Genomic DNA, 21,795 nt, shown 5'->3' with positions numbered 1-21,795 from the left:
ATTGTTATCCTTATTTTCATGTTGATATTCTCTTGTTTTTGAAATACCCCACTTCTCTTTTGCCCTTGTATCCTATAAGACTGCTTTTATTTTTATAGATTTATACAAGTTCTTCATGTGAGCTTAAATTAATTTTTGCCAGTTGTAGGTGTTGCAAATATCTCTACTTATAGTGTTTTCCATTTAATTAAAGCTGTCTTTCAATGAATAGAAGTGCTTAATTTTAATTTTGTCAAATATATCAATCTATTTTTATGGTTTGTATTTTTTGCATTTAATTTTAAAAATTTATCAAAATAGTAAAATATTTGTGCCTTTCATATTTAAGACGTTAATCCACTTGCAATGTATTCCTATATATTGGATTAGGCAGGAATTTACTTTTACTTTATTTTCCAAGTGAATAACAAATTTTTCTAATACCCTTTGTTGAAAAGGCCTTATTTTCTCCTTAGAAATAGAGTGCATTATTATCAAGTTTGTGTGTTTATGTTTCTGGGCTCTCCATTCACATCCACTGGTCAATTTCTGTATCCCCCTGTAAATACCAGGATGTCTTAATTATTATGGCTTTATAACAATTCTGTTACCTGGTACTGTAAGTCTCCTATGCTGTTTCCTTTAGGAATATTTTATGTATTCTTTTTTTAAATTTTATTTATTTATGGCAGTTCAAATCTCAGTTCAATTCTTTTACCATTAACTCGATCATTTGCTGTTTGCCCTGTGCATATGTGGGTCAGAGAAGAGTTTATATAGGAATTTAATGTTCTTCCTCACTGGTTCTTTTCTTTGGGGGCTTTTCCCATCACTTTTCAGCAACTACAGTTGTTCTGAACCTTACTATTTTTTATTTATTGATTTTTAATTGTAGGATAATGGCTTTATAATATTGTGTTGGTTTCTGCCACCCATCAGCGTGAATCAGCCATAAGTACTGAACCTTATTCTTTGCTTCTTCAGACCAACTGGGTTTCCCATTGCAATTTTTCACCTTCAAACTATACCTTATGTTATCTGCTCTCAAGCTAAAGCCATAAAAATCAAGAAAGCCTTACTATGCTGTTTTTTTTTTCTTCCATCTATTGACTCCTTTCCAGAATCTCCTGCTTTTCTTCACCAGAGAGAAGTTTGGGACGGGGCGGATGTGCTTCCTAAGTGGCTCAGATGGTAGAGTCTGCCTGTAATCCAGGAAACCTGGGTTCAATCCTTGGGTCTGCAAATTTCCCTGGAGAAGGAAATGGCAACCCACTCCAGGATTCCAGCCTGGAGAATTCCATGGACAGAGCATGCGGACTATGGTCCATGGGATCACAAAGAGTCAGGCACGACTGAGCAACTAACACTTTCAATTTCAAATGTGAAAATACAAAGTTTAACTTAAGGGTTAAAGAGACTTTGGCACCTGGGAGATGGGTAACGGCAATAGAAATAGAAAGCAGTAGACAAATGTGATATTTTCTCTTGAGTTAGGAACATCAGGCCTTGGATGCTCCCCCAAGAAAACCTGGGTACCAAAGTTAAATACAATAGTACCTTTCAACTAACATGTTTCCTGTTTCTTACTAATCTTTCTTGTCTTTTCACCTGCTTCCCCAACCCTTTAAAAAATTAAAAATTTCAGCTAGTGAAGGGATAAGTGAGATAGCGTGAGGAAGGAAGCTTTCCTTGAGATTTCAAATTTGAGTTCAAATCTGGATTTAGGGAGCTGTTGCTGCTGCTGCTGCTAAGTGGCTTCAGTCGTGTCCGACTCTGTGCTACCCCATAGACAGCAGCCCACCAGGCTCCTCTGTCCCTGGGATTCTCCAGGCAAGAATACTGGAGTGGGTTGCCATTTCCTTCTCCAATGCATGAAAGTGAAAAGTGAAAGTGAAGTCACTCAGTCGTGTCCAACTCCTAGCGACCCCATGGACTGCAGCCTTCCAGTCTCCTCTGTCCATGGGATTTTCCAGGCAAGAGTACTGGAGTGGGGTGCCATTGCCTTCTCCGGGATTTAGGGAGGGAGAAGCTTTAAACTGGATGGAGTGGTTGAAGAAGGGCTGTAGGAATAAGTTGACCTGAGAACTGAATGAGGGGCAAAGTTCTATTCAACTGCTACTAAACATTTGGATTATTACCTTAAGATCTACATTGGAAATTTTTTAAAATATATATTTATTTATTTTGGGCTGTCGTGGGTCTTCGTTGCTGCCTGGGTGTTTTTATAGATGCTGCGAGCTGGGGCTACTCCTCATTGCAGTCTGCCGGTTTCTCATTGCGGTATAGCAATGAGTGCAGAGTGCAGAGCACAGCCTCTAGGCACGCAGGCTTCAGTAGCTGCGGCTCCCCAGCTCTAGAGCACAGGCTCAATAGTTGTGGCCCACAGGCTTAGTTGCCCCGGGGCGTGTGGGATATTCCCAACCCAGGGATCGAACCCATGTCTCCTGTGTTGGCAGGTGGTTTCTTTATCACTGAGCCACCAGGGAAGCCCTACCTTGGAAGTTTTTATTTAGTCATTCTCGTTGCCTGCAAAGCTCTTCTTTTAACCACTTGACCAAGCTATGTTTGTGACTCTGTTGCAGGCTGTGGCGCAGGCAGTGCTGTTCATGTGTATGAACACAGCTGGGATCTTCATCAGTTACCTGTCAGACCGCGCCCAGCGCCAAGCCTTCCTGGAGACACGGAGGTGTGTGGACGCCAGGCTGCGGCTGGAGACGGAAAACCAAAGACAGGTACCGACTGAAAAGACCCTGTGTCTTGGTGATCACTTAGCCAGTCTCTGAATTCCATAGAGATTTTGTCTCCCCAAACACATCCCGCCTAGCAAGTGTTGTCTCAAACTCTGTGTCATGGGATTACAGATGCTGAAATAGTTATGTTAGACTCTCAGGTCAAAATGAATTGATCTTAGTTTCCACACTCAGTTGTTCCCCATAAGAAATAAAATGAGTCCAAATACAAAGTGATTTCCTGACGCTTTTCACTGACATCTGTGTTTGTGGAAAAGGCCATGGTTTCTGAAAACCATCCGTATTCTCATCTTTAATTCCTATTTTCTCAAAGTGTAAATTGTTGTTTCAAATAATATTTTTACTACATAGCAATTCAAATTATAGGAAGCTCAGAGAAGAATCTTTTACATGTGTAGTTCCTAATACCTCATCCTGATTTTCAGAAGAGATCACTGAACACAATAAATTTTATGGAACATGATACCAGTCCTAAGATAGGGGATGCGATAGGAAAAGCAGCTTGGTTCAAAGTGGAGACCATGAGTTTTAGCTGGAAGAGGTTAAAAGAAAGGGATTTCTTGGACATCCTATTTAGGTGGGTGTTATAAGGATTTAAAAAATAGCTTTGACCTCAAATGATATGTTTCTCAAAGATAAAATTAGCTTTCAAAAAATAAAGATTTTCTCCTATTTAAATTATTCATATATAAAAATTAATGCATATCTCTGCCTCTGAAAGTAATGTTCAAAAAGAAATAACAGGAATATATTAAAGTTGGTTATAGAATGAACATATTTTATACTCAAACTGTTTATATACTCTTGGGAATCCTAGGCTCAATAGATATATTAGTTCTACCATACAAGGCTTTTTTTCAAAAAGGTACATCTGTGGATACATGCTTGTTATTTTAAACTTTGTGCAATAATGGTTTGGGAAATTATAAAGAAAATAGCTTCAAAAATGGAACATTTTTTTATCTTAATCTCATCGAATCATCAGTAAAACATGGATCTTTGAAGTGAGCAAAGCTGGGTCTGTTTGATAATGGATGAGGTGGACAGATAAGGTGCAACTTGACAAAATGCAACTCCCAGTGCTGTATGTTATTGCCAGGGGCACAGAAAAAATTATTGAATTTCCAGCTCCTACATGGATTTCATAGGATTTAGAATTGGGACAATTCTAAGTTGATGTCTAAAACACCTATGGAACCTCATAATAGATTTATTGTAGTTGCCCTGAGCATCACTGTAAAATAATTTTGAAAAATAGCTTTAAGAAAGAAATCACTTTGTGCAATAAACACGATATCTCCCAGGTTATATACACATATACATTATGTTGCTCTGTAAAACAGAGCAGTTGCTAGACTGGCACATCACTCTTTCCATGGGATCTATGCCAATTCAGACAGTGCTGCAGATTAATAATTTATCAACTGTTCTTGATGCACTATCACAGCCAGAACTGCAATTGTGGAGAAGTTGTCTGGGAAACTCAGTCTTTTATTTAATGTTTATGAAATATTGGAGACACTGAAAATGATTGCTTTATTGTACTCATAAGACTTTTCTTCTTTTCCCATTCTTCAAGTTCATTGTCTTGGAGTTGCTGTGACGTAAAAATTTGACATGATGCACAGACCTTCCTCCATCCTCTCTAATCTTTATTTTTTCTTAAGTTGATAATAGGAGGAAGAAAATAATACCCAAAGGTGAGAAGAAGTGACAAATCAAATGCAGTGAAAAGTTCACTAGAATACTGGGGTGGGTAGCCATTCCCTTCTCTAGGGGATCTTCCTGATCCAGGGATGGAACTCAGGTCCCTTGCATTACAGGCAGATTCTTTACCGTCTAAGGGACCATGAGAGCCCCGTAGAATTCATACCTCTGCCATATCACCTCCTAGTTGGCCACCTTAACCGCTTAACTCTCAGTCTTAGGTTCCTCATCCTTATTTGGTACAGTATCTTTTCTTCAGCATTGTGTTTGCTTCCACTAAGAGGACACATATGAAACAATAGAAAACTGTAAGTCAGCTTCATTATTTTATAATGAGGCTTGAGAAGAGGCTCTTTTGGTGGAAGGTTCTTTGTTCTGAGGATTGAATAAAATATGCTCCGAGTTTGTTATAGTCCTGTGTGTACAATTCTGATAAAGTATTTCTGATATATTGACCATCCCCTTCCCCCACCAACCCTCCACTCCACCCTCCTCCACCCCTCACCCCACCCCACCCCCTGCCCTCAGCATGGTAGTGTCTAAGCTAACTGGCTTTGAATCATTCAATGCTAAAGTTTCTTTCCACTGATATTGATCTCTCACTCAGGTTTCCTTTATCCCTGAGAACTTCCTCAATGGTAGATGGGCAGAGAAGGCAAGGCTTTCAAATGAGATGGCCCAGAATTTGAAATGTTTCCTTACTTTCTTCCTATGTTGGTGAACTTGAAAGAGCTCTGAGCCTTGAGACTCAGAGTCCTGAAAATCAGGCCTTTTCCTTGGATAACCTGAGGTTGCAGGCACTGGAGTTAAGGTCAAGAACAAGCAGGCAGGAGAAACCAGCAAATGCTAAAACTCTTTGCTCAAGGTCTCTTCTAAACTAGGTTTTTATTTTATTTTATTTTTTCTAAACTAGGTTTTTAACAAACTTCCTTGATGTTGGTTCTCAGCTTTACAGCACCCCTGTTCCTGTCCATAGTAGCTGGCAGAATTCCAGGAAGGAACTACTGAATGGGCCCAAATGTTGACATTTTTATTTTAGATGATTGGCTTCAAGAAGTTGAGCTCATATTGGCTCTGTTTTCTGGGTGACAGGACTTTGTCTTTTTTTTTTTTTTAACAATTTTTGTCATCAACTGTAACAAGCACAGAGCATACTAAGCATCCCTTAACCTGTCTGGTTTCTCGGGCTCTAGCTTCTCTTTCTCTAAACTGTTATCCATCCCCAAAGCCTGGTGTAGTTCAGCACCAGTACAATGTAGGGATCAAAAGCACGGTCATCAATGTCTGCAAGATCCGGATTCCAGTCCTACTTCCTGTGTTTCCTGACTGTGAGAAATCAGACAAACCCCCCTCCTCTAAAGACCTTGATTTTTGTGGGTGTAAGATGGTCATTCCATGTAAGATGAAAATTCCATGGATGGACGAGCCTGGTAAGCTACAACAATCCAAGGGATCACAAAGAGTCGGGCATGACTGAGGAATTTCACTGGTTCAAGATGGTCATAATGATTCTACCTTTCTCCAGGGCTATGGTGAGATGAAGGAGGAACAGTTCTCAGTCCAAGGCAGAGGACACACTCAAGGCCTATTACAGAGAATGCTGTAATGATAATGACATTGACGTCCCCCTTCTCTGCAGGAAAACCCTTCAGTGGTAGCATTCCCTCCAAGATGAAATCCAGACCTCCATGCGTGGCCCAACCAGACCGCCCGACAGTTCCTCCAGTATCTAACCCTTTTCCTCTCTCCTTGGATTCTTCTCCACCTCCTCGCCTCACACCTGAAACCAAATGGCCATCAGCTCCCTGAACAGCTGTTTCCCTACTCTACACCATTTGTTTCTTTCAGCCCAGCAAGCTCACCTTCCTCTCGTTAATTTCAGTGTAATGTCTCTACCCTGAATATTCTATTCCAGCATCCCTCCTTCCGTGAAGCTTGCTTTTACCTTCCCAGGTTAGGTGAAATGCTCTCCTTATGCTTCTAATACGTCTTAAAGTCAACTCTCTCATAGAATCTGCCACACACTGTAACATTTACGAGTCTCCATTTCTTTCTTTCCGTGGCCAGTAAGGACCCATTAAAGATAGCTGTCCTCATTCATCTGATTCTCTGGTATTTATCCCGCACAATGACTGGAATATAAGATCTTCTGATTCACGTTTATTTCACTGAGTTATCCTGAACTCTCACTTCAGCTCCTGGCTTCACTTCTACCTACACAAGAGTCATGTTGTCATAATTCTGCTGTATATAAGTAAAGGGATGGTGCTCATTGTGACCCCCATTAAAAACTTGGTAGGAAGAGGTTTTTGTTGTTATTCAATCACTAAATCCTGTCCGACTCTTTGAGACTCCAAGGACCACAGGACATCAGCCTCCTCTGTCCTCCACTATCTCCTGGAGTTTGCTCAAATTCATGCCTATTGTGTCTGTGATTCTATCCAACAATCTCATCCTGGGCCACTCCCTTCTCCTCCTGCCATCAATCTCTCCCAGCATCAGGGGTCTTTTCCAATGAGTCGGCTCCTCGCATCAGGTGGTCAGGTAGGAGGAGGACTCTTTTCCAATTCAGAAGAGACTGGGACAGGCTGAGAACATGTCTTGTTTGGACCTGCTGTAGAATTTTCCATCTGGAAGCTACATTTTAGGAAATCTCTCTTTAGGGAGTCAGATTCTAATTATTGTAATTTTTGTAATCCCCCCCTCTCTTCCCAAATGATCCAAATGGCCCATGTTTATTTTAAATATTAAAATGAACTAATTGTTTTTCTTTCAGCTTTGAGAGTTGCCAAAACCTACTTATGATGATACGGCATTTTGAAGTGTCTCAGAAGCTCTGAGGGCCCTGGAATAAAGTAGTCTGATGCTGCCATATGTTGCAACAGCAGGGAGGTTATTATAAAATGCAGATGTTTTAGCTGTATTAAAACAGTTCTGTTTAACTGAAACATCTTTGTTAGATAATATTGGTATAAGCGAATGGTTTGGATGATAGATTGGGTGAGAAATTTGGGTTTCTTATTGAGTTTTGAGTTGGTTGTTTGGGTGCATGTTGGTGCCCAATGGGATCTAGGAGAGTATTTCTGAAGCTGTAGAGAACTGCTAACTAGTAAGGCATAGCCTTGACATTCTTTCATTCATTCAAAGAAGAATCAAAATGGACCTGGACTCTCAGAATGTGTGTTTGTTTGTTTGTTTCTCCAGTTAGATGACTCTTATTATGCTCCAGAAAAACCCTTTATGCTCTTCCCCAGCTCTTACATTAAGACCACCCATGTGCTATCCTGGGCTTCGCAGGTGGTGCTAGTGTTAAACAACCCGCCTGAAAGAGACATAAGAGATGCAGGTTCGATCCCTGAGTCAGGAAGATCTCCCAGAGGAGGACGTGGCAACCCATTCCAGTATTCTTGCCTGCAGAATACCATGTGCATGAATTTCCTCATCTCTCAATCGGAAATGATAATGCCTACTCTAACCCACAGGGTGTTTTCCCAGAGACAAATAACATAATGCCTGAAAAAGCGTTATTTCAACTGTAAAGAACTCTACAAATGTTAGGGCTATTTTTGTGAAAGTCTCACCAACGCCTCAAACCGATGCTGAGATGTCTTCCCTTTAGAACGCCTCCTTTACTGCTTGCAGTCATGAACTACTTTCTCCTTGGCACTTAGGTATTTTTATTTAACATGAGTTCTTGCTACTCTGCCCAGTATTGGGGCCAGCACTGTGATTGCCTCTGTCAGTAAGGTCTGGCGCAGTGAGCAGAAGCGCAGTGTTCCTGACTGTTGATCCTCCTGTAACAGCTGACGTCACTCAAGGGTCTTGTGTTTACCCCCTTGCCCCTCTGGCAACCGCCTGATTGCCTAGTTCTTTGCCATCTTCCTAGCACATGGCTTGCATCTTCTGGCACAGCAAAACGAGGAAATGCTTTGAAGAAGGACAAACCTAGATTTGATTGCTAATTCCAACTCCAGTGCTCTTGCCTGGAAAATCTCATGGATTGGGGAGCCTGGTAGGCTACAGTCTATGGGGTCGCAAGGAATCAGACACCACTGAGTGACTTCACTTTCACATTTTCCAACTCTGTGCCTGGGTGACCTTGGGGACACCACTTAAACTCTCTGAATATTGGATCCTTTATCTGTCAAAAATGATAATCCCTGTTATCTCAAGGTTGCTGAGAAGAAATCAAGTAATAGAGATGGCAGCTGGGCACCATAGTTGGTCCTTGAACATATAGGACCACCTGGACCTATTTGAGCAGAGCACACTGCGATTATAGTACTACAGTGTTTCTTCTTGTTTGTGTTCTTCTATCTGTCATCCCTGAGTGGGTACAGATTTTAAATACTTTCCCTGATTCAAAGAGAGGCCATAATCCTGCACTCATTTGCATACAATTAACATTTCCAGAGACAGTTCACATAGAAGAAATCCCTCACCATCCTTGACCTCAACGCCTCTGATCTAGCTGTGAGAGGCTGAAGAGCAGACCGCAACAGCCCTGTGGGGCCCTTTTAGCTCATAAAACTGTTGGGGGAATTTTGGCTACAGAAAATTGGAATTGGAAACCTCACACAACCTAATTGTACAATGCTGGAAGGAAGGTAGGATTTTGTAGCCTGGTTATAGTTAAAGGCACTTTTCAAAAATAGTAGTAGACTAGATGAGGGGAAAAGAAAAAAAAATATATATATATATATTTTTTTTTAGAAAAAAAAAGATCCATGCCTAAAATAGTTTATTTCATCTGGATGTGAGTATATGTCCACTGACAGGAATTCTATAACCTCTATTTTATACAAACTGCACTCAAAATGTATTGACAATAAAAGAGGGTAAATAGCTAAAAAATACTTTTAGAGCAATCTTGAGGACAGAACCATTCTCAAATTTTCTTTATTTCCAGTCTTTTGCAAATTTCATACCCACACCTAATTCAAAAGCATTTTTAAGAAGAGCACTGAGGAATTCTGAAGCATTCAACTTTTCACAGAAACAAAAGCTGGCTTTCTTTTTATATTCATATTCTGTTGTTTGTGCTATATTTAATTACAGTTTTAGCAATTGCAAATACATCTGACATAAACAAATTTGGAAAAGCATGCTACGCCCTCTAGGTAAAGATACATCATAACTGATGAGGCAGACATGGGAGGTGAACTAGACAAGACCTCTTTATTTGGGAGGAGGGTCTTTGCAAATGTGATCAAAGATGAATTTACACTGCATTAGGATGGGCCTTGGAGAAGGAAATGGCAACTCACTCCAGTATTCTTGCCTAGAGTATCCCGTGGACAGAGGAGCCTGGTGGGCTGCTGTCCATAGGGTCGCACAGGGTAGGACACGACTGAAGCAACGCAGCAGCTGCAGCAGCAGGATAGGCCTTCCTGGGTAGCTCAGGTGGTAAAGAATCTGCCTGCAATGCAGGAGACCCTGGTTGGGAAGTTCCCCTGGAGAAGGGATAGGCTACCCACTCCAGTATTCTTGGGCTTCCCTGGTGGCTTTGATGGTAAAGAATCTGCCTGCAGTGCAGGAGACCTGGGTTCAGTCCCCAGGTTGGGAAGATCCCCTGGAGAAGGGAATGACAACTCACTCCAGTATTCTTGCCTAGAGAATCTATGGACAGAGGAGCCTGGGGGGCTACAGTCCCCCAGGGGTTTGTCCCCCATGGGGTTCCAAAGAGTTGAGCACGACTGAGTGACTGCAAACACACACACACACACACACCCCATACCTAATACGTTGCAGAGCTGTTATTACAACCTAGACAGTCTTACTCCAGAGCACATATACCCACTATTATACGATGCATTTAGCGAAGTCTCCTGGACATGCTACCTCTATTCATAATCAGTGTATCATCCAGACACTGTGCCAAACACTCGCTACCTGCCAATGAAGTAGGTGCTGAAATGATCTCCAGTAGACAAAGGCTTGGAGAAGTTCATAGTAGTCATAAGTGGTTGAGCTGGGATTTGAACCCCAGTCTGTCTAGACACAAATCCTATGCACATGACCAGATGCTATACCACCAGAAAACTGTAGAGGACCGTAGCAGTGTGGTGACTCTTCCAGAGGAAGCCTCACACAGGAACAACCTAAAGGTATCATTCCCATGCTTAAAACCCTTCACTCACTTTCCATTATGGTCAGGAAAAAGTCTGTATTCATCAACCTGGCTCATCCAGCACTTCCCTGTTCGCTGTCTCTCTCCTCCACCCATCCATTCAACCGTAATGCACTTTTGTGCAATAGCGAGGCTAAGAGCTAACACATTCAATCCTCCCCATCTCCGCCCAGCATCAGTCTAGGTCCCGCCCTTGCTCTCTTGCCCTCTCTTCCTCACTAGAGATTCTCCAACTAATTTTGGCCTTGTCAGTAAGGAGAATGCATTGCCTTATGTTACTGAATATCTAGGGGTAGGTGCACCAATGTCTCACCAAGACTATGGTGTAATCAATAGGAATAAAGAGAGAGACTTGGGGAAATCAAATGAATTAAGTAGGGAAAAGAAATAGTGATTCTGCTCAAAGAAGTGTCTAGTGGAAGTTTCCAATGAAACCTCAATGAGAGCTCCTGGTGCCCATGATGGACTCCGGGAGGACCAAGAGTAGTGTAGGGTTTGGGGGCAATTCCCTTTGCTTTTCTCCCATGGGGTTTTTATGCTCTCCTTTCTGCTCTTAACTATTCCAAAAGCCCCAACTTTGTACCAATCTGCCCACTGACTGCAAGAAACCAATAACAACTGCAAAAGATTATTTTACAAGTTGTGCACTCCTCCCAAGCCAGCATTAGGCTTCAGGCACAGCTTGATGCAGGGGCTATTTGGTACACTTGGCTGATTTCCTTTCACTGTTTAGGACTTCGGTTATCAAAATCCAATCAAAATTCCACTTTCATTTTGATCACTTTTTTAAAAAATTTTTTTTAATTTTATTTTATTTTTAAACTTTACATAATTGTATTAGTTTTGCCACGTATCAAAATGAATCCGCCACATTTTTTCAGAACCCTCTGCAGAATTTTCATAATGGTAACAAATGTATTAACAATAGTAATCAAGTTAGTACATTATGAAATGTAGACCAATCTCCTTTAGGTGCCGGAAATAAAAGTAAAATCTTTAGATACAATTTTTCAGAATACACTGGAATTTGGTAAGTTTGGCACTTTACATCTTGTCTTTTATGACATATCTTGCATCTTGATACTGGATTACACGCTTCTTGATCCAGGAAAACTCATATTTCATTCCCTTCCTCCCTTAATGTCTTACTTGATATTAGACATTCAGTAAGTAACATTGTATCAAATGAATAAAATCATGATTAAATTAAGGAGCATTTCCCATGAGGCCCCTCCCCAAATAGGAGCATATTGTTGACAAATATCAAAGAATAATTTCCCTTCCCCTCTAGTCAGTTGGGAGCTAGATTCTGCAGAGGTTTTCACATCCCACAGGGGGTGTTCCTGTTGAAGCCTACACTCCATCAACTCTTCTTTCTTCATCCCCATTGTCCAGAAGAGTTTGTGGTTTAGCTCACAAAACTGGAGCCTCATCGTTTGTCTGTTAATCACCAGGATGTAAATACTTCATCTTTACACCTCTCCAACAGCTCAGAGCATTTCATTTTTCACATCTGCTATCCTGATACTGCTTTGGAACAGGCAGGTGACAGGTGGTGCCCTGTGCTGACTTTTATCATAATGTCATTAATATTTTATTGCAGTCATTTTCAGTCTCTCTGTCAACTAGACTGCATGCATGGAGGAGGCAGAAGTGAAGCTTATCCACCGCTCTGCCCAGTGCAGAGCGCACTGCCCGCCTCTAACGCATTCCTTACTGCATGTTTGCTAAATAACAGCTTGTCAGATGCGTGAATGGGTAGTGGATGATACTCCACAATAGATCATACAAAGTATGAAAAAGATTGTGACATGAGAGTCAGCCCAGGTGATCCACTGCATTCATGAAAAGGATAAACCCAGTTACATCCACATGCCCAGGTTCACATCCAGGCATTGCCACTTACTAGCTCTGTGCCCTTGGGACAACTACGTAACATTTCTATGCCTCAATTTTCACATCTGTGTAATGGCAGGAAGAAATGTTTCTACTTCGTGAGTTGTGAGGATCAAATGAAATGATTCATGTACAGAGCCTGACACTTCATAAGTGCCCAGTAAGATCTATTGTTCATAGTAAGGTTGTTGATATAATTGCTACTCTTTCTTAGGCATGTGCTTTATTCATTGAACTAATCCATTCCACAGAAAATAAAGTCCCCAGTCTACTAGAGACTGAATTGATTTTAAATAAGTATAGGGAGAAACTGATTGAGATGTTTGGAGTGTGAGAAGTTAAGAAAACTAAAGACAATTGAATTACACCTTATGTTGTAGGGAGTGCCTGCCTGTATTTTTCTATTGAAATAATAAAAGGGAGAACTAGTGAATGAATGAGTATTGCATGTATTTTTCAGGCGAGCCCTGATGGTTATGATATTTCATGCTTTTCAAATGTAAATGAGAAATGTTTGATAATTGCTCTTCTCGGGAGCAGAAAATTGACATGAGCTCAGAATTAAATATCAAAGTGAAAAGCAATGATTGAACTCTTTAGCCAGTTGGTTTTATGGGGTCCAAAGACTGGTATAGAGACCGTGTGCCCACATCTGACCTAGGCAGTTTCATGTTTGTGGGGTGTGGATGCGCAAGGACCACCAGCCCTATGGCCTCTGTCATGTCACGCCCTCCAACCTTTGATTTGGTTCCTTTTTTGGAGCCCTGGCCTTGACAGTCATGGTTTTTTGGGATACAGCAGAAAGAGGATATGTGACTTGATGCCCTGCATTAATAGATAAGCTAGCCTTGAACAAATTCTCTTAGCCTCAGTTTCCTCACTGGTAAAATCATTTTACTAACTTCTGCCTTCAGGATTCTTCTGACCGTTCAGTGGGCAAGTACATGTGAAAGTAATTTTTAACTATACACACACTGCGGACGTGAGTTATTCTTTTTTATTATTTTTTAAAATGTCATTGAAGAGGATATACAAGCTCCTGATAATGATGCCAGGAAGGGGCAGGGGCTCCTTATTTGAATTTTAATCCATCTTTCAACCTCCGAAGCTTTCTGTCCCAGTTGCTATTAAAGTATGATGTTCTTGAATAAAAGGCTTCCCTGGTGGCTTGGGGTAAAAAAATCCACCTGCCAATGCAGGAGACTTAGGAGACACGGGTTTGATCCCTGGGTTGGGAAGAGCCCCTGGTGGAGAGCTTGGCAACCTACTCCAGTTATTCTTGCCTGGAGAATCCCATGGACAGAGGATTCTGGTGGGCAACAGTCCATAGGGTAACAAAGAGTTGGACACAACTGAGCATGCACTCATGTTCTTGAATAAACATGAAAAGCTCCTCTCTCTATCAAGATACAACACAAATTGAATGTTTTTAAAATTTCAGTGGATGAGTGTTATAAAACATCTGTAATAATCTAAAAAAGGTACCATAATCATAACAATTGAATTAGAAACTAAGAATTAACTACATCAGAGACACTATTCAAATAAGCTTCTAAAATACATGTGTGGCATAGTTTTAATCAGGTATCTATGGAAACAGCTGCATATTAATACTTGAGCTAGGCGATACTGTGTTTTATTTGTTCACACACAGCCGCAGGCTCCAAAGTGTTGGCATCTTCCAACACTTATAATAAAGAAAGATGGTTTGCCTGCTCAGAAGCAGACTTTTGGTGACAATGATAAATTTAAGCTTTAGGGCTCCTCACTTATAAGGCCATTCTAAGGCCCTCCAAGGGGTCCTCTGAAGTTTGCAGTTACAATTTGTGATGTTTTTCTTTTTTTAATGTATGGGGTAAATGTCAGCCATTTTTCTAAAAAATAATTGTATTCATTTTACTTTTGGCTGTGCTGGATCTTTGTTGCTGCACAAACTTTTCTCTAGTTGCAGTGAGGGGGGCTATTCTATTTGTGGTGTGGCCGCTTCTCGTGATAACTTCTCTTGTCGTGAATTTTGGGCTCTAGGGTGCAAGGGTTTTAGTAGTTGTGGTTCCCGGGCTTTAAAGCACAGGCTCAGTATTTGTGGTGCATGGGCTTAGTTGCTCCGAGGTATGTGGGATCTTCCTGGATCGGGGATAGAACCCGTGTCTCCTACATTGGCAAATGGATTCTTGACCGTTGAGCCACCAGGGAAGGCCTTGTCATGTTTTTCTTAAATAGGATCCCTTCAACTTATTGGAGTCTCAGGATCTACAAGTCTGGATCAGCCCACTTGGAATCGATGGAAAATTCCCTGCCCACCACACCTACAAGGCTGAAGTCCTTACTTTGCAAATACCCAAGTGGTTCCCATCCAAGGACATGGATGCTAGTTTGGAAATGTGTGTGCTCTGCCACGTCCATCCAAATATTCTTGGAAAACAAAAACCAAAAAACGCCCCCATACCACTAAAAGTTTTTTCCACACAAGGATCTATCTGCAGTTGTCCAAAAGGTATATGTTTCTGTAGCCATTTAATTGAAGCAACATTTGGTAGCTTTTATACCATTGCTTCTCCGCATCTATGATAGCATGTTATTATAACAGATTGTGAAGTGACTGTGGTCTGAAAGGAGTTTATCAGAATCGAGGGAAATGTCGCCTAGAGTTCTCCAAAGACGAGCCTCTCTGTGATTTCTGACTTATTCGGTGTTAGAATTTCACTGGAAAATTTATTTCTTGGACGGCTCCTACTGTGTTCACAGGTGACTTAATCGATGCTGAGACTCAGAAAGACTTGGTTTAAGTTCCAGTTTTGCACCTTATTGACTGCATAAGCTTGGGCAAAGACTGTAGCTCCCTTGGTTTTCCTATCCGTTAAATCGGCCGTAATCCAACTCCCTTCATGAAATTATTGAGAGACTTATTTGAAATAAATGTCCTGTGACTGAGGGACAGGGACCACAAGACCCCACTATCCCACCCCTCCTCTGGGTCATTCCTGGTGTTCCCCAGAGGGCCAGGTTCCTGCTTCTCTGACGGCGCTTACTGAAATGAGCCATGAAGTGTTCCTGCACCTGCATTCCCCACCGGCTGTGCATTCTCTGGGGCTGGAGTCTATTCAGCTCCAGGAACACTTCAGGCATGACCCTGTTTATTGAAGGAAATTGAATTGAATAGTCAAATAGAGGCAAATAGGCATGCTCTTTTGGTGTGTAATGGAATATCAGAGTGACATGTGGTGTGTATCATTTGCAAATATATAGTCAAGAGGACTTCCAGGGCAAGGTGTATCTAATTTCTAAAGTCCTGATGAATTTTATTTTTGTTAAAATGTGGATCTTTTTTTTTTAAGTCTTTATTGAATCTGTTACAATATTGCTTCTGTTTTACATTTTAGTTTTTTGGCATGTAGCATCTTAGCTCCCCAACTAGGGATCGAACCCACATCTCCTGCATTGGAAGGTGAATTCCTAACCGTTGAACCACCAGAGAAGTCCCCTGATGAATTTTAGAAAGAATTTTTGAGTGTCGATGAAATTATAAAATGCCTTCCTGCCACAAGAGGGCTTTCTTATCCCTTGGCCTTGGAGGTGGGTTAAATCCTCTCTTGGGACATCTATGTTTCTTTTCTAAACCTTGGGGACTAGCTTCCCACATGCTGTGAAGAGTGAGAATTAGGGAACCCCTGTTACCACAGCTCTTAGTTCCAGACCAGTGCCACCTTTTCAGTCCCCCCCCCCTGGCAAAAATATGGACAATGGCCACCTTTCAAACAGCCATAAATCTTGTGAGTAGATAGCGGAAGGCTGCTATTTCAAATCCCAGTATCTCCATAATCATAATTGCCAGCAACAACAACAACAAAAAAAACAGAAGTAGATGAAAAATAGCTTCTGTCTAACCTCCAAATTCTGAGTCTTGTAGAAAAGCATCTAATTGTCAAAACCCAAATCAGATCCAGAATTGCAGGATTTGGGGAAATGTAGACACTAACTTTTCAGTCTCTAATTCAGAAAAGGATGTTTGTGGCCTTTTTACTTTTTTGACTGTAACTCTTAGTTTGTTTGTTTGTTTTTTTTTGGTAACTCCCAGTTTTAAAAAATCACTTACTGCTCTCTTGTCCCCTACAGGCTAAAGATCAGGTTTCTTTCTTTTTTTTTTTTAATTGGAGTATAATTGTTTCTCAATGTTGTGTTACTTTCTGCTGTACAGCAAAGTGAATCAGCTATATGTGTGCATATATCCCCTCCCTCTTGAACCTCTCTCCCACCCTCCTCATCCTTCCCTTCTAAGTCATCACAGAGCACCAAGCGGAGGTGTCTGGATTATACAGCAGATTTCCACCAGCTCTCTGTTTCACACATTGTTGTTGTGCAGTCACTAAGTCATATCTGCCCCTTGGCAACCCCATGGACTCTCCTCTGTCTTCCACTGTCTCTGGGACTTTGCTAAAATTCATGTCCATTGAATCAGTGATGCTTATATATGTCATTGCTACTCTCCCAATTGTTCTAGCATTTAAGGGCCATCCCAAACTGTTTCCAGTGGAATTCTCAAGTCTCAGTTCTGACCAGTGCCTCTTCACCAAGAACCTAGCACACTGGTGAGCTTTTCCACAAGCTTGCCATCTTCCATCTCTCCTCCACATCTTTGCCCATTGCCTGAATGTTTTCCTCTGATTCTGTCCAGCAAGCTCCTTTTTTTTTTTTTAAACACACTATAATATCCACCTGGAATGTTTCATCCTCAATAAAGTTTCTTTGTGAAGTAGGCAGAATGAGATTTAGTACCTGCTTTTGTACCTGCTTTAGTACTTACTTCCATCTGATGGCTCAGATGGTAAAGGATCTGTAATGCAGGAATCCCGGGTTCAACCCCTGAGTCAAGAAGACCCTTTGGAGAAGAGAATGGCAACCCACTCCAGTATTCTGGCCTGGAGCCTTCCATAGACAGAGCAGCCTAGTGGGCTACAGTCCATAGGATCACAAAGAGTTGGACGTAACTTAGTGACTAACACTTCCTTCCACTTTATACCTGAAAACTCAGATCCAGAGACATTTAAGTAATTTGTCCAAGATCAGAAAATTAGTGAGCGCATGCCAAAAAAAATTTAGTTCTTCTGATTGTGATTTCTGACCTACATACCAACATCTTTTTATTGAAAATAGTACAATACTGAATCGTGTTACCTGCGTCTGAGAAAAGTAGTGAACTTTGTGGGAAAGAGCCTTTTAGGATTCTCTGAAAAGACTGAAATCCTCAAGCCTTAAGAAGTGCTTAAAAGATTTTCAAGAGAGGCTACTTAGCAGCAGGTTTAGTACCTAATGTCTTCTGGGCTAACAAATGTGTTCTTTATTCCTCACATTTGACTAAATGCCTTTAGGAGAACATAGCATCTCCCCAAGTGTCATATTGCCTTTGGTTTATCATTGCATTCCCAAAGGGCAAAAGAAAGTGCCTTCCTTTTTATTTCATCAAGTTATAGCGGTTGATACATCAGACTAGACCCTCAGCTAAAGGTTGCCACGGATGTGCTGAGCCTCAGCCAGGGTGAGATGGATGACAAAGGTATGCATTGCCACATCATGGACGGATCTACAGGTGTCTTATATGCCAAGTTCTCTGCTAAGCAATCATCTTGGGAGTGAACAGGGGTATTTTATGGCTGACATTGTTTAAAACTGCCAATGAATGGTGATAATAAAAAGCAGAACAACCTTAATCCTTTTATTTATTTATTTGGTTGCTCTGCACAGCCTGTGGGATCGTAGTTCCCTGACCGGGGATTGAACCTTGGCCCTCAGCAGTGAAAGCGCAGAGTCCTAACCACTGAACCCACCAGGAAGATCCCCTGTTATAATGATCACCCCATTAACGCCATAATCTTTGTCCTGATCCTGCACCATGAGCATGAACTAGATGTTTGACCCAAGCAGAGCCCCTGAGCAAACATCTTGCATCTTGAACTCTGCAAGAATTTTCTCAAAAATGGCCAAAGGATAAGGACCAAGAGCTCCCAGTGGCTGAGAAGTCAGAGAGGAGGATGAAGCTGACCTTCAGGAGAAGAAGAGACCCAAGTTTTAGGGAAAGAGTCATGGGTCTCTGGCTCTTTTTGTTTCCAAAGTCCAGGTTTTGCCCCTAGATTCCTTAAGATATCAGGATAGTTATGATAAAGCCTGATTTTGCTTCAGCTGTGTCAACTAGGATATCTGTCTCTTTATCACCAAAGGAATCAGACAATATAGCCACTTCCTCACTAAGCCTGTGTTGGTTTCTGGAGGTGGAAAAAAACATCCTTTTTGCTCCCAAATGCTTCCCAGTTTAGGGAGGGTGCTGTGCTATGCTAAGACGTTTCAGTCATGTCCAACTCTTTGCAAACCTGTGTATGGACTGCAGCCTTCCAGGCTCCTCTGTCCATGGGATTCTCCAGACAAGAATACTGGAGTGGGTTGCTGTGTCCTCCTCCAGGGGATCTTCCCGAACCAGGGATCGAACCCTCGTCTCTTACATTTCCTGCATTGGCAGGAGGGTTCTTTACCACTAGTGCACCCAGGGAGCCCTTAGGGAGGATGACGGACACCCAATTAAGAATTGTAAAATCCCTTTAGCTGAAGTCATCTGGATGGGAGGCTGCTTGGTAAATTGAAAAAGTAGGTTGAAATGGGAGCTTATGAGAATTCAATTTAAATATTGTATTTGTAATTTAAACATAGAATAAGTTCATTATCTGGTCTCTTAAAATAAGGCCAAGGTATTTTTCAAGCAGGGGTCTGTTTTTTCTTACAGAGACCACAGCTACTACTGCATCAGTCAAATTTTCTAGCTCTTTAAAATGGAGCCACATATATTAAAAGTACTCTCAGAATTATCAGAGTGATTTCTGGATTTTTATTCTTTTTTCCCACAAATGTGTATGGCTGGCTTGCTGACATCTAGTTTGGGTGCAGTGTTCTAGCTACGCAATATTACCAAGTTTTTCCAAAGTGTTCAATTCCATGTTTATATAAACAGCACCCTGTATTCTTAGTCCATATTTTTATTTACCATGCATTACCTCTAGAATATTATCTCGGCAAAGGTGAGTACCATGTCTGGTTTTGTCTACTGCCTAGTCTCCAAGCCCAGCCCTGCACCTGTCACATAGCACCTACATCTTGACATGAGAAACAAGTGAATAAACGGATGAATTATAATCTAAGTGTCAAAGGAAAAAGACATGGGCTTGAATCTTCACTATGCACTTACCAACTGTGTGACTCTGAACTGCTTCATTTGGCTTAACTTCTTTAAATCTCAACATCTTATGTATATCAATAAAATGCAATGAAGATAGTAACCCACTGTCAATTAAAAAATAGTCACAACCTGGAAATTGAGAGTTATTTTGTATTTGGTGGGAATTCTCAGGACTTCAAGCCCAGGAGACAGCATCTCAAGTGACCCCAAAGAGAACTGTTGCGAGGAGGCGGGTGGGGAGGAGTCAGGTTAGATAGAAGTTTGCAGCAAAAGGCAGGTAGTCTGAACATCAAAAGGTTATTGTTAATTAAGGAAAATCAGGTATCTCAAATTAAGGAATTTGGTGCTCTTTTATGTATGGGAAAATGCAAGCGTCTGGGCTCACTGAAATCATTCCTTTCATATGCATCTCAGCTGTCTGGGGCCAGCATCCTGCTTCTTTGTTTTTTTACATCCCTAGTTCCTCATTCACTGTAGGGATGACGCAGAAAACGGATCACAGGCATTGTTTTCCCTTTTGGGTGCTCTCTGGGCTCAGAGATTCACATTTGGAGGCTGGAAATCCCTGATGGCTGTCACATCCTTGTTTATTGATAAGGCAGCAAATACTCCATTTCACACGACTATGGGCTAACAGGTGGCTCTCGTGGTAAAGGACCCACCTGCCAATGCAAGAGATGTTAAGAGACAGGAGTTCAATTCCTGGGTCAGGAAGAATCCCCTGAAGGAGGGCATGGCAACCCACTCCACCATTCTTGCCTGGAGAATCCCATGGACAGAGGAGCCTGATGGGCTATGGTACATGGGGTCGCAAAGAGTTGGACACAACTGAAGTGGCTTAGCATGCATGCATGGTTAATGTGAGGTTTTGGTTAGATACTGAATGCAAAGCACTTGGCTTGCTACACAATGAGTGATCTCTTTAAAATAAGATGTTATGGGGGACTTCCCTGGTGGGCCAGTGTCTGGGACTCCAAGCTCCCAATGTAGGGTCCCTGGGTTCAATCCCTAGTCAGGAAGTTGGATCCCTCACGCCACAACTAGGAGTTCACACACCTTGACTAGGAATTTGCCTGCTGCCACTAAAGATCCCACATGCTGCAGCTAAGACACAGTGCAACCAAATAAATACACATTTTTTTAAAAAGATATTATCTATAACCCCAGGATAAGCCTCTCGCCAGAGTCTGGACCTATACAGCAGTTGACCTTGCTTGGCCTACGGTACAGAGAGTATTGGGAGGTCTCTGGTTTGCGAGGGTCTGAATGGGGAGTTCTTCCCAAAGCCATTCAGAAGCATAGGTGCGAGCAAGCTCGGAAGTACTGCCTGCCTAGAGGACTGCCCTGCTTTCTTTCTCTCCTCCAGGACAAGCATTTGCATTAAATGAGGGTGCTGACGCTCTCATTTTTTTCACCTTGACTTCTCCCTCAGGGTGCATTGTAGCAATAGATGCCCCTGAAGCCATTTTGCTGACTGGAATAGAGCCAGTTAGATGAGAGGCAAGTCCAGGCAGGAGCCACTGAGGCCCGGGGCCCCTTTTCATGCAAATGGGAAAAATCCGGGGGGAGATAGACGTGCAGAATGTGAGTACAAAGGCCACCCTGGGCCACAGTCTGGCTACAGGAGAGAGTCTTGTATCTGTGATCTCAAAAGCCGGAAAATCTGATATTCTGCCTCAGTAAGACTTGGGAATTGTATTAAGGGGCAAACTTTCCCATTTTTCTTTCAGACTGTGTTTTCAGGGGATTTGAATGATGTTTCTCAAGCAGCTAGCAAATCTGAGGGAAGCAAAAGTGTTGAAAATGGGCTTTTATAAGCAGACTCCAGGCAATTTCCCATCGTCTGGAAGAAAATGCCTTACAGGGTGGGGAGCTGGGGCAGTTGGCAGTAGCCAGACTAGCTGCTGCTGCTGCTGCTAAGTCGCTTCAGTCGTGTCCGACTCTGTGCGACCCCATAGACGGCAGCCCACCAGGTTCCCCTGTTCCTGAGATTCTCCAGGCAAGAACACTGGGGTGGGTTGCCATTTCCTTCTCCAACGCATGAAAGTGAAAAGTGAAAGTGAAGTCGCTCAGTCGTGTCTGACTCTTAGCGACCCCATGGACTGCAGCCCACC

The 21,795-nt window shown here is 41.9% G+C and overlaps 1 protein-coding gene across 3 annotated transcripts in view; it reads left to right on the top strand.

Moving 5' to 3' along the window:
* Nucleotides 1–21,795, top strand: part of ADCY8 (adenylate cyclase 8) — a 230,417-nt gene that overhangs the window by 49,645 nt on the left and 158,977 nt on the right. For all 3 annotated transcript variants that reach the window (XM_025265512.2, XM_025265515.2, XM_025265513.2), the window contains exon 2: nucleotides 2,562–2,711. In XM_025265512.2, the coding sequence (XP_025121297.1) occupies nucleotides 2,562–2,711 (150 nt within the window). The remainder of the gene's footprint in view (nucleotides 1–2,561; nucleotides 2,712–21,795) is intronic.

This window comes from Bubalus bubalis, chromosome 15 (genome assembly GCF_019923935.1).
Source record: "Bubalus bubalis isolate 160015118507 breed Murrah chromosome 15, NDDB_SH_1, whole genome shotgun sequence".
Classification (NCBI taxonomy): domain Eukaryota; kingdom Metazoa; phylum Chordata; class Mammalia; order Artiodactyla; family Bovidae; genus Bubalus; species Bubalus bubalis.
Note: the sequence above shows the minus strand (reverse complement) of the source record. Positions and strands in the feature narration are given on the sequence as shown.